At 40.7% G+C, this 14783-nt stretch overlaps 1 protein-coding gene across 2 annotated transcripts in view; it reads right to left on the bottom strand.

Moving 5' to 3' along the window:
• LOC139944939 (gamma-tubulin complex component 3 homolog) overlaps positions 1-14783 on the bottom strand; it is a 30400-nt gene that overhangs the window by 7624 nt on the left and 7993 nt on the right. For both annotated transcript variants that reach the window (XM_071942130.1, XM_071942131.1), the window contains exons 10-24: positions 14538-14656; positions 13711-13836; positions 12461-12529; positions 11812-11944; positions 10821-10987; positions 9196-9306; positions 8713-8824; positions 8069-8196; positions 6720-6784; positions 5747-5882; positions 4309-4513; positions 3666-3754; positions 2548-2679; positions 1364-1504; positions 519-638 (exon numbers count right to left, since the gene is read on the bottom strand). In XM_071942130.1, coding sequence (XP_071798231.1) covers positions 519-638; positions 1364-1504; positions 2548-2679; positions 3666-3754; positions 4309-4513; positions 5747-5882; positions 6720-6784; positions 8069-8196; positions 8713-8824; positions 9196-9306; positions 10821-10987; positions 11812-11944; positions 12461-12529; positions 13711-13836; positions 14538-14656 — 1853 coding nt within the window. The remainder of the gene's footprint in view (positions 1-518; positions 639-1363; positions 1505-2547; positions 2680-3665; positions 3755-4308; positions 4514-5746; positions 5883-6719; positions 6785-8068; positions 8197-8712; positions 8825-9195; positions 9307-10820; positions 10988-11811; positions 11945-12460; positions 12530-13710; positions 13837-14537; positions 14657-14783) is intronic.

Below are 14783 nucleotides of genomic sequence, written 5' to 3'. Positions count from 1 at the left end.
ACATTACAAATAATGCAAACATACGCACGCAAAATATAACAAAAAACGAGATACAAGAAGAACTAGTACAAGTTATTGCATCAGCTTGTTTTTATGCCGTTGCCCAAGTAAATTTCTAAGTCACTTACGCTTTACTTTTCGAGAAAACATTAAAACAATTATCAATTCTCGTTGTCGAGAATTACGGATTTATTTTAAACACATGTCATGACACAGCGAAACGTGCGGACACAAGGGTGGGTTTTCCCCGTTATTTTCTCCCGACTCCGATGACTGTTGAGCTTAAATTTTCGTAGGTTTTTTTATTTTTTATATCAGTTGTGATACACAAAGTTTGGGCTTTTGGACAATACTGTTTACCGCAGGTGTCCAATGGCTTTAAAGTCAATGGGAAACTTTTGAATGGGCACCAAGGCCAAGATCAGGGGCAACGGAGGCCCCTGGGTTTTATTCCCCGACCTGGAATTTCTTGATTGTGAACAGTGTGTGTATGTACGTGAGAGAACTGCACCACCAACCTGATAGGATTTCCTGAGGACTTTCAGCTGGGCTCGACTCGTCGGAATGAACTCTCGTTGAAACTTGGTCTTCCGCTTCTTCTGTTCTTGCTCGTTCTGGGCAGTTAGACCCCATTCACCCTGCAATGGACATCAGACAAAGACGATCATTGACCTGGGCCCTACTTACTGTTAGCAAAGAATCGGCGCTTATGGAAGTAGGAGATTTGGCCCTTTCGTCAAGCGTATCTCCTAGGTTAACATGCAAATTTTGTAAGTGTGTGTGCATACCCCACGTTACTAAGCACTCTTCGCTTACACAGCTAGTGCAGTGAGCAGAGAATGGTGATCAAGATTACATTTAAATGGTGAACACACGCAAAACAAACAAAGTAAAATAGCATTTCTGTTAAAAACATTCCGCTCCAGTAGCTATTTAAAGGCAGTGGACACTATTGGTAAATACTCAAAATAATTATTATCATAAACTTACTTGGTGAAGAGTAATGGGGAGAGGTTGATATTATAAAACATTGTGAGAAACAGCTCCCTCTGAAGTGACATAGTTTTCTAGAAAGAAGTAATTTTTCCACGAATTTGATTTCGAGACCAGCGATTTAGAAATTGAAACCAACCATCTAAAAGCACACAACTTAGTGTGACAAGGGTGTTTTTTCTTTCGTTATTATCTCGCAACTGCGACAACCAATTGAGCTCAAATTTTAACAGGTTTGTTATTTTTAAGCATGTGTTGAGATACACCAAGTGAGAAGACTGGTCTTTGACAATTACCAATAGTGTAATTGCAACGAGAAAACAAAAAAGTCACAAAGAAATTGATAATAAATGGTATTAGGATTGCCAACCTGTTCTGTTTTGGTCTGGATGGATTCCTTGTCCACTTCTCTGAGCCTTAGCTCTTCGCAGCTTTCGCTGTAGAGTGATTCTTGAACCGTTTGGAACTGAATGATCAGGTCAAAGATGGCTCTCAGTTGGGTCAGGAGTGGCTGGAATTAAACCATAGACATTCAATCAATAGACCTTTATAACGGTGCAGCCATCTTGATTTTCTCCCCTTGATATCAATGTTACCAAACCAAGGCTAGAAAAAACAAAAAGGTCCTGGTTCCAATTTGCATAATGATTATTAGCATCGAATTACTTTGGTGGCTCTAAAGTTGGGTCAGGAGTGGCTGGGAATAAATTAAAAACAGTCATTCAATCAATATCAGAGCCCACCCTGAACACAAGCCTGTCGCTCAGTGGTTAGACCACAAGACTTGCAATCACAAGGTTGTGGGTTCGATTCCTAGCAACCTAATCGCTGATTTCACAACGACTAGAATAAGTTTTGTCGTCTAGTTACTGAATCACAATTTCATGACTTGTACGAAATATATTGGCTGTTGCCAGCTTGGTGTTTATATCCCCTTGTTGTAGTTTGCTGAGTTCCCCTGACGGGAAGATCGTTGAGGTATACATGACAGCCTGGCGCTCATGGTCAAGTAACAACTGCTAGGAGTTCAAACACACCAATTCTCAACTTAATCTTTGAGCTACCTAAAACTGTATGACCCTTTTTGTCTATAACCCTAGTATATATGTTCCTTTTCAGATTTCAATGATGCATTAATATAATAATATCAAAGTCCTATATAGCGCATGTATCGGTACCAAACAAGTTACTCAAGACGCTGAGTTTATACAAACTTTCAGAAAGATAGGTTATTGCAGTGATGGATTCCGAGACCCAATTTTGTAGCACCTTATAAGGCTTTACAAGGTGCTACAGCGCATTAAGCAGCCATAACCAGGAACAGGAACACCCTTTTCTTTTCCACTGGGTTCTCTGGGTTCTTTTACATTTGTTACACAACACATGCGACCAAAGGCTTTACCTCCCATCCAAAGGACGAAGCAATGGTTAAGTGTCTTGCTTAAGGACACAAGTGTCACGGCTGGGGATTCGAACCCACACTCTGCTGATCAGAAACACCAGTGTTTGAATTTGGTGCCTAATTCTTAGCACACCAAGTAATGTAAGTTGTACCTGTGACTCTTCATTGAGGAGTGAGCCTTTAATGATAGCATCCAGGAAGACTTCATGAGCAGCGATGATGTGATCCATGTCTTCTGCTTCCGTCACTTTCTTCCATAACTCATCCCAAGAACATGACATGACCTGAAAAACAAATATCCAGAGCTCAAGTGTAAACTCGTGGATAGAATTTACGTTGTAGGCACGATTCACAAATATACACTTTAAAAGTCTATTACCCCCCCCCCAATCTTTTCACTTTGTCAAACAAAAGTGTATATTTGTGAAAATAGTCTACACTTTCATCAATAGAGTGACGTCACAGAAATAGTTTTTCAACAAATAATATTATCTAAAGAGCTTGTTTAGCCTCATGAACCTTTGATCAGATAAGAAAGATCATATATATTTGGTTTGCAGTAACACCATGTGTGTATCTACTGGCCAGGTAGAGTTTGTTCTTAGAGAACTGTCTTGCTTTATTCTACTACCGCAGAGTAGATTGTTCGGGTGTTCGGGAGACTTCTCAGTTCTGAAAAGAACTGTCCTGCGTATTAACTATTACCTGGACGGATGGTATAGAAATATGCTGGTACTACTACTTTGGCTTATAGGATCGTAATTAACTGTACTACCGCGCAGTCAGTTCTTGGGTTGGGTCTCAACGTTACAACTAGCTTGCTCTAGTCGTCGTCAAGAAAGATCAAGTTCACAATTTACTATTTCCCAGACGAGTGAGTACTGAATTGGTAAGCCCCAGGGTATAGCTACCCATGCTCTGGAGTAGGGGAAAGTGGTAAAACCCTAGAGTATTCTTAAAACTGTAGCTGGAACCCTGTGGAATAGGGACACAGTGTGAAAGTGCACCGGGATTACTGTGGACTAAAACTAGTCATGTGGCCTCCCAAGGCCGAGTTTCACAGGGATTGAAAAATTTGGTACGGAGACCTTGGTGGACTCAGTGTGAAAGTGCACCAGGGTAACCATGGGGTAAAACAAGCCCTGGTGCCTCCCCAGGGCTGAGTTTCACAGGGTTTGAAAAAACTTGGTATAGGGACCTCCCCAGCCCTGGGGCCTCCCCAGGGCTGTATCCCAAGAAACACAGTGTGAACAGGCCTCTTGGGACTCACCTCAAAGTTGATGTAGTACTGCATCTGGTTGACAAAGTGGACCATTTCAGCCGTGAGGATGTGACATTGATGAAGGATTGGGGACAGCTCTGCAAGAAACCAAGTTAAAACAAAAAAATGTTCAGCAACAACCCTTCAATAAAGTTTGCGAGTTACATTTGAATACTGTCTGGTACAATGACGTGCTTGATAACGAGTTGCCACTTACAATTGAATTCATCAGACTATAGAGACAGTTGATATGTCACATGATTCGAGGCAAGCTTTTGTGAATTCACTTAGTGCAACTGCAAACCCATTCCCTATTGACATGACGCAGCAGGTCAGGGTTCAAACAAACATTCTGTAGACGATGTGACCTATGTTTACATTTAAACCGCCCTCTGTTGACAAAACACTGTATACGTTATGTTTCACCGGGCAAAAAGACGCGTAGTCATGGTAAGAATGCATACACTTTCTAGCTGGTTGCCAAAACACAAAGGTTTTGCCCTGCGGTATGCGCGCGAATCATGTTATGGTTTTCAAGTGATGTCAGAGGTCACATCGTCTGTAAACAGAACTTGAGTTGACCGCCAAAGACCACTCAACCACATCCCACCCCCAAGACCTTTAAATCTTATCCACACTTCCATCATCTCACCTTTAATTGCTTCAAGTTTCCGTGTGGTTCCCATCCCAGACCTCCATACCTGGGCCAGGACGTACTCCATACGCTTTGCCCTCCACAGGAAGTTGAAGACGCGCAGGTAGAGAATCTTACACTGCGGGGTGAAGACCGTGCTGATTGGTCCGTCCACGTGGTAATCCAGACTGAACACGTCCCAACCGGTATCGCCCGGTGACAACTGGTGTTTGGGTCAAGGGTCACAGGTAAAAAAAATAGTTTAGTTTTATAAATAACAAAAAGCATTTTGATAGTGCTGCATGTACTCTTATTATGTACATGTACATTGCCTTCACGTAATTCTAATGGTATTTCTGCCTTGAAAGCTCCATTTAGCATGTTAAAGGATCTTCATGAGTTTGGCCACAAAAATTTGTAAAGTACACTGTTTTCACTGAATGTCTAGGCCATTGAACTTATTGGGTGTCGTGGCCGAGCGGATAAGAGCACCGAACTCAAGATGCCTCTGTTCAGCAGAGTGTGGGTTCGAATCCCGGTCGTGACACTTGTGTCCCTGAGCAAGACACTTAACTTTTATTGCTTCTCTCTACCCAGGGGTAAATGGGTACATGTGAGGGCAGAGATGGTTCTTGTGATTGATTTAGCCGAGTAGCGCATATTAATGTTGCACAGACTGCATACTCCCCACCAGGGAGCTGAGATGGTTTAAGGAGTGAATTAAGGCCCAGTGACCAGGGGTAATAATGTGAAGTGCTTTGGGACGCCCTCCGGGTGTGAAAAGCGCTATACAAAAACGGGTTATTATTATTGTTATTAATGGATGAGCAGTTAATCTGGTTGGGGCAGTCAGGAGTCCGACTGGTTTGTGCAAATCAAGGTTAACAGGTGTACGTAGCCATCTGAAAAATATGTTTTCTGTTAGACCCTTTCTTTAATGCAGCTTTCCTGTAATGAAATCTGTGTGTGATTATGTAAAAACATGAAATCCTGAACGGAATAGGTAGAAGTGAACTCCTTTGTCTGACACATGTATGATACACCCCCCCACCCACCCGCCACAAAAAAAAAGAAAACAAAAATGTTTAGTTTTCCCACCATTTCATTTAAGTTTTTATATTCAAATCAAAACACACAACAGTGGTTAAAAAGACTAAAAATGACTTGCTTAATACAATTAAAAAAACGAAAAAGTATGTCAATTGAAGAATTAAAAATGTATAGTAAAAATAAACCTGTAATTACTAACAAACAAATTTGTAAAAATGAAGAAATGGCATCGAGCTGGTTGTCACTGGCTGAAATACTTCTTACACAAACATGTAACCAGCCAAAATGTCACAGAGGTGTTGTAGCTGGTGCCCATTTAATCTTCCGCAAGTGAGAAATCCCACAAGGTACTAAATTCTGCTTTAGGTTTTTAGAATTTGGAAGAATAAAGTGGAAGAAACTTTACCTCAAGTAGTCTTACATCTACCCGGTTGAGGATGTCGATGTCGTCGTACTGTGCATTGGTGGCACGGATTGCCGTCTCTAGCATACCAGTTAGATTGTGTAGATACAGCTGGTTGGCTGGTTTAGCAAGATCACTCCTAATGGGGCGAGGGAAATGTTTGTGAAAATCAGAGAAACATGAGCTTTTGGATGCGAGAATGCGTTACTATGCGCACAAATGCAATCCAAAATTTGTCTCATAAAAATGCACCACACGTAACAGAGCTCAAGAAGTTGGAAAAAATATAAGTTTTTACAGAGTTTCCTTTTTTATTTCACCTTTTAACCAAAATGGCATTTATGAATGAAAATAAAAGAATAGTGACTTAAAACCTTGAAGGGCCGTCGCCGTGCGATAAAGGAACTCGCCTTTGGCTCGGGCCTTTATCGCCTTTGACTTGGTTCTTTATCACATGGCCACGACCCTGTCGGTTTTAAATGGCCGTTTAAGAACTCAGCCCCACTCATTTATTCCCTTAAAGGAACACGTTGCCTTGGATCGGACGAGTTGGTCAAAACAAAAGCGTTTGTAACCGTTTTTTATAACATGCATATGGTTGGAAAGATGTTTTAAAAGTAGAATACAATGATCCACACAAGTTTGCCTCGAAATTGCGTGGTTTTCCTTCTACTGTGCGAACTAACATGGTCGGCCATTTATGGGAGTCAAAATTTTGACCCCCATAAATGGCCGACGTGTTAGTCAACGAGGTAAAAGGAAAACCACGCAATTTCGAGGCATGTTTGTGTGGATCATTGTATTCTACTTTTACAACATCTTTCTACCAATATGCATGTTATAAAAAACGGTTACAAACGCTTTTCAAAGACCAACTCGACCGATCCAAGGCAACATGTTCCTTTAATCAATGCTGTCAGTGAACCATGATATTATCAGTACAGGAGTCGATTGAAATGATCAGTCTCAAACTTACTCTAGCAAATCCATCAGATGCTGGATGAAGTCACCTTGACCAAGCAGCAGGTATCTTCTCATAGCCTGCATAGGTTATAAGAAAAGACATCCAAGACCCAAATGTCAATTTTTCTAGAACACATCCGGCAAGGATGAGAGTGGATGAATTTAAAGATCCTGAAAAATGGTTTGCGGGTCTGGGCCCCCTGTTTTGGAACCAAATATGGCTTAGGATCAGAGGTTAGGTTTGGAGACAATGTGAACTAATTCTTTCTTCATTTGGTGACTGCTTTACTACTCTCAAGAAAATTTGACAGCTAAAATAAATTCTGCGAAAATCCCTCCTATGAAGTTCTTTGCTATATGTCTTTGAATAGGGTAGGCAGTCTATGCTTGGTTGTCTATTTCTCTATGCCTAGAGTGTTTGCTGAGTTTCTTCTCCTTATCCTTGACAACATAGCCCCAGCATTTGCCAAAAGAGATGCAAGATGACTTTGAAGACACAAACAGAAAAGTTATGCAACTTATTAAATGGCCTGACAATTCGACCCTAGCAGAGTCTTTCTCGAAGGCTAAATGACAACACAACAAACATGAACACTTAACTTTTTACCTTGTTTCACTTAGTTACCTGTTCATGTTTGTTGTGTTGTCATTTAGTCTTCGAGAAAGACTCTGCTAGGGTCGAAACGTCAGGCCATTAACTATTTTTTCCATTTATACCCTCGGTCTAATTGGTTGGTAAGTTGTTTGCAACAGCTAATTCTATTTTCTCCACTTATTAAATGGCGGGAAATTATGGTGAGGGTTTGGAACGACGGAGCTGCCAACATTTGCATCTTACAATCAGGGAGGATATTTAGAATTGTGATTCAACACAATAGGTAGAAAGGTTTCTATAACTGCCAACATTTGTATCGAGCACAGGCCTGATACTTCACGGCGGCAATGAAGGTGATTGCCTCCGTGTCCCCTGGTCGTTGCCTCCGTGTCCCCTGGTCGTTGCCTTGGTGCCCTTGAAATGCTCCAGTACAAATTTGCAATTTCATCATAGGGTGCCCTTTACCAAGAAAAAAATGACTTGGTGCCCTTGCCCTTTCAAAAACTAAGCATACAGCCCTGCGTGCATTAAGGCCCCGTCACACAGGCCCCGATAACGAGCACGACAACGACAACAATGCACGCCCTCGATTGGTTTAAATAAGCTTGGGCATATTCTGCATGGAGTCATTCAACCAATCGAGGGCGTGCATTTTTATCGTGCTCGTTTTCATTCTCGTTATCGGGGCCTGTGTGACCGGGCCTTTAGGGAGATACTTAAATTAATGGGGAAAAGGTTTTAATAGCCAGGGTGGTCAACAGGGTTACCTTAAGGTGATCCAAGAACTTGTACTGGGTGAATAGGACATGCAGTAACCTCTTGCTGGTATCACGGTAGGCGTTGTCGATGACCTGCTGGAAAGACCCATCAAGATCCTGATCTAATAACATCGCGGCTGAAGATCAATCGAGAAACAGAAAGGGTGTCGTCAGTGCAACTGCAAAAATGCTGTTTTATGATTACTTGAAAAATGTTGCAGGTTGGGGCGTGGTCTAGTGCACCAGACTAAACTTCATGATCTTGGTCATGGCACTTGTGTCCTTAAGCAATACTAAGCACCCAAAATTGTTTAGAACTTGGATTGGATCCAAAACTGCATGTTCTGTGTGTTGTGTGATTCACCTTTGAAGAAACTCAGTTCACCTTAAACTTGCCCCCATGATTTTGGCCTTGCTGGCTGCAGAACGGTTTGCTGCCCTGGGTCACCCGGTTTTAGACCTTGTAGCTCCCACATGTTTACAGGTTTACAGACTCTGGGCATCACAAGAAATCGACAGCTTGTTTGAACACATTGTATTTCTCTCTCCCTTTGATGACTGCTTTACTTCTTAAAATAGCATTTATATGCTCCAGAAGATTTTGACAAAATCCTGAAAAACCACACCCCCGTTTAAAGCTTGTCAACACTCACTGTCATCATATTTGCTCCTTGTGGTCGAGACACCGTCACCTTTGACCTTAATCTGGCTGTTGTCTTTGCAGACTTGATGGAGGAAGTTGATGGATTTACCGATCAAAAGTATCTACCACGAAAAGAACAAACAAAAAACACTGAGGGAAAGTTTTTTTTCTTTTTTAAACACATTGATGTTATTTATCAGGAAGGTAGTTGCCAATATAAAAAAATACATGTTTTTATATTTAAATTAAAAAAAGAAAATTGTTTTGAAAATTCCACCCAATTGGCCTGTTTTGGCTCGTAATACTTCCATACTCATGGTATTGAAAGATGTTTGTATTTATCTGTTAAAATTAAAATGCGATGAGGTGTTATAAATCACAAACACAAGACTGCCGGACTTGTATGGTTGTATGTTTACTTGCATGACGCTAAAACCACTGGCCTCGAGCCTGTGCTCCAGTATTAATTTCCAGCCCTGCAGAGGTAATTTACCTTTCTAGCTTGCTCCATTGTAATGAACGATGGGATCATAGATTTCCGGAGGGAGTATTTGTCGTGCCACAGTCGGTCTTCTTTTACCAGCGGGTCTGAGGCAACAAAAAACTGCAAAGAGGGTTAAAAAAAAGGATGGTATATAAATGTACACTTTATTACATGTTATTAATAAATACCGAAGACAGTTTCGCTATTCCTATTGGTGGAGAGCGCGTCACATGGGGGTATTTAAACCTTTGATAATGACCAGTAAAAAGTGTTGAAACATGGCAATCTCCTTATAAGGAGTTGTTTACCGGAGGGCCTTACCATTTCATAGCTGGAGGGGTGTTGTGTTGAAAGAAATCATTGAACAATTATAATTTTTGCATTTATTTTACTTTTTGACAAAAAGTGTTGGTGTTTTTTGTGCGAAAAGGTATTTATGAATGGGAATCAAAGTGTGTTGAAACGGTTTTCAACTAGTGGTTTAAACCAGCCGAGGCCTGGTTCTTGATAATTTACCTCGACTTCGTCTCGGTAAAATTATCAAGAACCAGGCCTTGGCGGGTTTAAATCACTAGTTGAAAACCTCTTCACCACACATTGATTCCCTTATTATGATTATTAAGCTATTTATACATATAGACAACCCACAAATAAGTCTCCAAATTCTATCTCCTTCGGAGTAGATTTTCAGGAGTATTCTCTACTACTACCGTGGAGTAGACTTCCAAGCCTAAAATAAACTGCCATGCTTATTAACTGCTACCTGGGCGGAAGGTAGGAAATCAGTCAGAACTATTACTTTCACTGAGTGGACCAAGAGACTTTGTTAATAACTTCACTCACGCCGAGTGTGTTCTTAAATGGTCTCAAAATTTCAAGAGCAAGCTAGTCAGAATTAATAACGAGAAGTCCCCTCGATATTAAGTTTAAGCGAAAGTAGTAGTCCAGGACGACTTCCTACATACCTTCTGCCCAGTTAGCAGTTAAAGGAACACGTTGCCTTGGATCGGACGAGTTGGTCAAAACAAAAGCGTTTGTAACCGTTTTTTATAAAATGCATATGGTTGGAAAGATGTTTTAAAAGTAGAATACAATGATCCACACAAGTTTGCCTCGAAATTGCGTGGTTTTCCTTCTACTGTGCGAACTAACATGGTCGGCCATTTATGGGAGTCAAAATTTTGACCCCCATAAATGGCCGACGTGTTAGTCGACAAGGTAAAAGGAAAACCACGCAATTTCGAGGCATGTTTGTGTGGATCATTGTATTCTACTTTTACAACATCTTTCTACCCATATGCGTTTTATAAAAAACGGTTACAAACGCTTTTCAAAGACCAACTCGACCGATCCAAGGCAACGTGTTCCTTTAATAAGCAGGACAGTTCTTTAATATCAGAACTGAGAATTCTCCTGAATTGCAAAAATCTACTCCGCGGTAGTAGAGAAGTCTACCGAATTCCAAAAAGTCTACTCCATGGCACTAGAATATAGCAAGACAAGATCTCAAAAGAACATAATACACATGTAGACATACACAAGGCGTTACCACAAACCAAATAATTATACAATGATACCTCACCATGCAATGCCTCAAATCACATATTAGTTCTATCTCTATGTGGTAAACGCACCTCATGGAATTTATCATCCAAGTCGCCATCTTGGATCCATCTATCCAGCATGGTCCTGATCGGGAAAGCTACCAGCTTCAGAATGTGCTTCATGACGGACTTGACGGATGAGTCGCCATGGAGTGTGTAGGAATGCACAGAGGAGGCCAGTGCACCGCCTTTCTTGTCTATCGAGACAAAGGGAAAAGAGCTTAGACAAATATCTGCCGTCACACTTCGAGACTCGGAATTAAGCCACATCTGGATCCAGACAAATTTACCTTTGACCATTGGACACTTTCGGTAAACAGTATTGTCCAAGTCCCACACTTCGTATATCACAACTTGTATATAAAATAACAAACCTGTGAAAATTTAGGCTCAATCGGCCATTGGAGTCGGGAGAAAAAAACAGGAAATGTCTTTAAAATAAATCTGTAATTCTCGCTATCGAGAATTGATATTGTTTTAATGTTTTCTCACAAAGTAAAGCATTTCATGGATCAATATTTCAAGAGAAGTCTTTCACCATTACCTTCTGTAAACCCTGTAAGTTATTTCTAAATCTGTGAACTTTTTTTTTTTTTTTTCTGTTCCGAAAGTGTGTAATGGCTTTAACCTCGCATTTCACATGGAGATTCGCAGTCAAATCCCGAGTATGCAGGGAAAGTACTGAGTATACATTGCTTAATACACACCTGTGTAGGGGTGAAAAACCAAATTATATTCTTATCCCGATGCAATAATTAACATGTAATAAATCGTTGTGGTACCCACTACTAAGAATTCGACTTGCCTCTGAACCAGCAGTATACTTGATTCAAACCGTCCTTTGAATTCTTTCCTTCTTTTCCTGCACCTGTAAAAAGTGCACCTTTAATCTTTTTCTTTTGGCACCTTATCCACCTAGCTGTTGACGTCACTTTCCCACCATCCCAGTTTAGCCCAAATGGGGCTGTAAAGGGATTAAAGTACCAAGTACCATGTACGTGCATCAATATAGGAGGCCTACCTTTGCAGCCGTCCACTAGTATGGCCAGATACTTCATTCTGTGGATGGGGTCATAGGTCCAAACCTTTAACCTTATCAAGGTCAGGTCAGTGTTGGGGTCACTGACCCCTGGATCTTGCTCTTGCTGCTGTTGCTGCGAGGCAAATAAAAAAAATGGCCTGATTAGGAGATCAATCTTCTCTTTAGGTCTTGGTGCTTGTTCAAATAAACAAAGTAACATGCATGTAAAAACTGGGTCAGAAAAATTCTTTTCATGGACCTTATGCATTGACGTCATCCAGCCGCCATCTTAGAGGAAAAACGGTAACGAAACAATAAAAACGCATCGATTTGTACGTGCGGCGCACAGGGTTGGCCAATGAACAACCTCCTTTTGACCTCTAGGTGAGGGCGCCCTACTGAAATGACGTCATGTGCATAAGGTCTATTGTAATTCTGGACCAGTAAAAATAGTTCTTGTTTTGAAAACAATTTCAGCAACAAGCCCTGTGGTCTTGTGGAAAACAACTAAGCAATCGATAGTTGCGACTTTGACACAAGTCACACTAGTCACCCAGGCTTATATTGTGCAATGACACGAAATGATGATGAGCCAAAGCTATGAGACTTGACCAAAAACAAACCAAATCATAGACTGGGAGTGCTTTACCTGCGCTTCCAGCACAGCCAGCAGACGATAGTACTCGGTTAACTCTTGCTGAAGCGCAGCACAGAAACTCTGCAAGAAAAAACCCAAAATAAAACAAGTAAGCAGTAGCGTAACAGCAGAGGAACCTAGGGGCTGGGGGCATAAAACACCCCAGCCCTCACCACCCCCCAAAAAACCAAACGACAAGATTCATTGGTAATGTTGTGTTTCCTTCATTAAAGAAACATTAACAGAATTGGTTTTGCGAGCAAAAAAGTTGTTGGCAGTGTAAGCACTTTATGTAATCCACCATATACATAAACTGACAAACCTGTAGAAGTTTGAGATTGATCGGCCATTTGGGTCACGAGAGAATAGTGACGAAAAGAAAACAGTGAAATTAGATTATTTATCTCATCAAATATGAAATTTCAGACAGAAATATTTCAAGGGATGTTTTCTACTATAATCATGATTAGACTGTGTAAGTTTTATGTAAATCTGTGACCTTCACAATTTTTGTTTCTTACGAATTCTGTAACAATTGTACCCCTTTCGGCAGTGGCGTAACAGAAGGGGGACAATATGGGATGAGGCCATTTAGAAAAGAACAGCCCATCCCTTCCCCCCCAAAAAAAAATCTAGGAAAACTTACATGACTTATGTATGTAATGCAAAAACCAGGGATACTTGCCTATTGAAAAAAAGTAGGACAATTTGTACTGAAAACAAGGGCTGAATTTGTTGTATTTCCTCTGATCTTTCTTGTGTCAGAGTAGCTGTCATGTCTTATGTTGCGTCTGTCATTTTGTTTGAACGTCTGTCTGTTTGTTTTGTTTATAATTTAATAAAAATTCTTATATAGCGCATTTCACAATAACCGTATCAATGCGCTTTACATTAGTGCCCTGGTCGATCATAGGGCCCATAACATCCCTGTAATGTTTCTCAGCTCCCTTGGGAGTATACAACCTGGGCAACAGTTTATATCGCTCCAAAGGCTTTTTCATTCACTATATCAACCTCTACCCTCGAAGGTACCCATTTATACCCCTGGGTGAAGAGAAGCAACTGTAGTAAAGCATCTTACTCAAAGACACAGAGGCGTCATGACCGGGATTCAAACTCACACACTGATGACAAACAACAGGCAGAATTTGAATTTGATGCTCTGAACCACTAGGCTATGACTCCCGTACTGCCGCATTTTGGGGAACTTTTTTATTGAAACACAAAACAATTTGATTGGCAGCTCTAAGGATGTATCTTACCTGACCTACAATGCCCAGTGCCTTGTCCTGGCTCCGGGCATCCACGTACTTCCTGATCCTCAAGAACAGCCATCCCAGCTCAGCCAGTTTATGAACCAGGTCCCTCATCGGTTTAGATACGCCAACCTGAAAATGTTAAAATTAAAATAACATTTCCTTACAGAGTTTACATTTTGATAAAACTCTTGTTTCATTGAAACACCTCATTAATTGAATTTCTTTTTTAAATATCAAGCTATAAACCAGACAAAGGAAACTGACTATTGGGTAAATTGAAAAATTGTTTGGTGTTGAACAAAGAAAAATTGACTTGAGCGGGATTTGAACCAACACCCTCCCATTTAACCTTCCAGCACTCTACCACCTGAGTTGTCCATTTAGTGCATGTATGTAATAACTATGTTGATTCATGATTCTGGGGGTTTATATGTATGGGTGGGGTAGCTTATGAACTCAACTTTCATATGACACCAAAAAGTCTGAAAATAATTAATGATTGGGTGAACACTGCTCACTTTTGTAAAGGGTATGGAAATTAGGTTGCGCAGGAATTAACCTTTCAAATTGTGAGAGGCGAGTCTTTTGGAGCATTACAAAATTCAATCCACAATGTTGGCTACTTATTCTTCAGTGAGGAGAGCTCACCCAATTGTATGAACTATTTTCTGACTTTTTTGCTACCCATACATCTAAACCTTTCCCCCCCAGAATCATATATTTTTTATTCGCCAGCCATTTCAAAAGTGTATAGTTTTTTTGAGACACACGGTATATAACAACCAACTATCATTATTAATACTATATTTAATATAAGTGTGTCTACTTACCTGATGGTCAATGCAGAATGCATCTTCTGCCCGATGGAGTCTAACATATTGGCCGTCCACTCCTTGGAAAACATAGATCAGATCCCTTACAAGGTGGGCCTCAGGTACTTCAGCAGCGGCTATAAATACAAAAAGACAAAAAATTTAAGTCCTGCTGAAACCAACAGAATTCTGCGACTTATTTATTTATTTATTTTGTTGATGCTTCAACATTCACATAGCATTAATACATGCGGGCTCGTGAAC

The sequence above is a fragment of the Asterias amurensis genome, chromosome 12 (assembly GCF_032118995.1).
Source record: "Asterias amurensis chromosome 12, ASM3211899v1".
NCBI lineage: Eukaryota > Metazoa > Echinodermata > Asteroidea > Forcipulatida > Asteriidae > Asterias > Asterias amurensis.
This window is presented reverse-complemented; position numbering and strand designations above follow the sequence as displayed.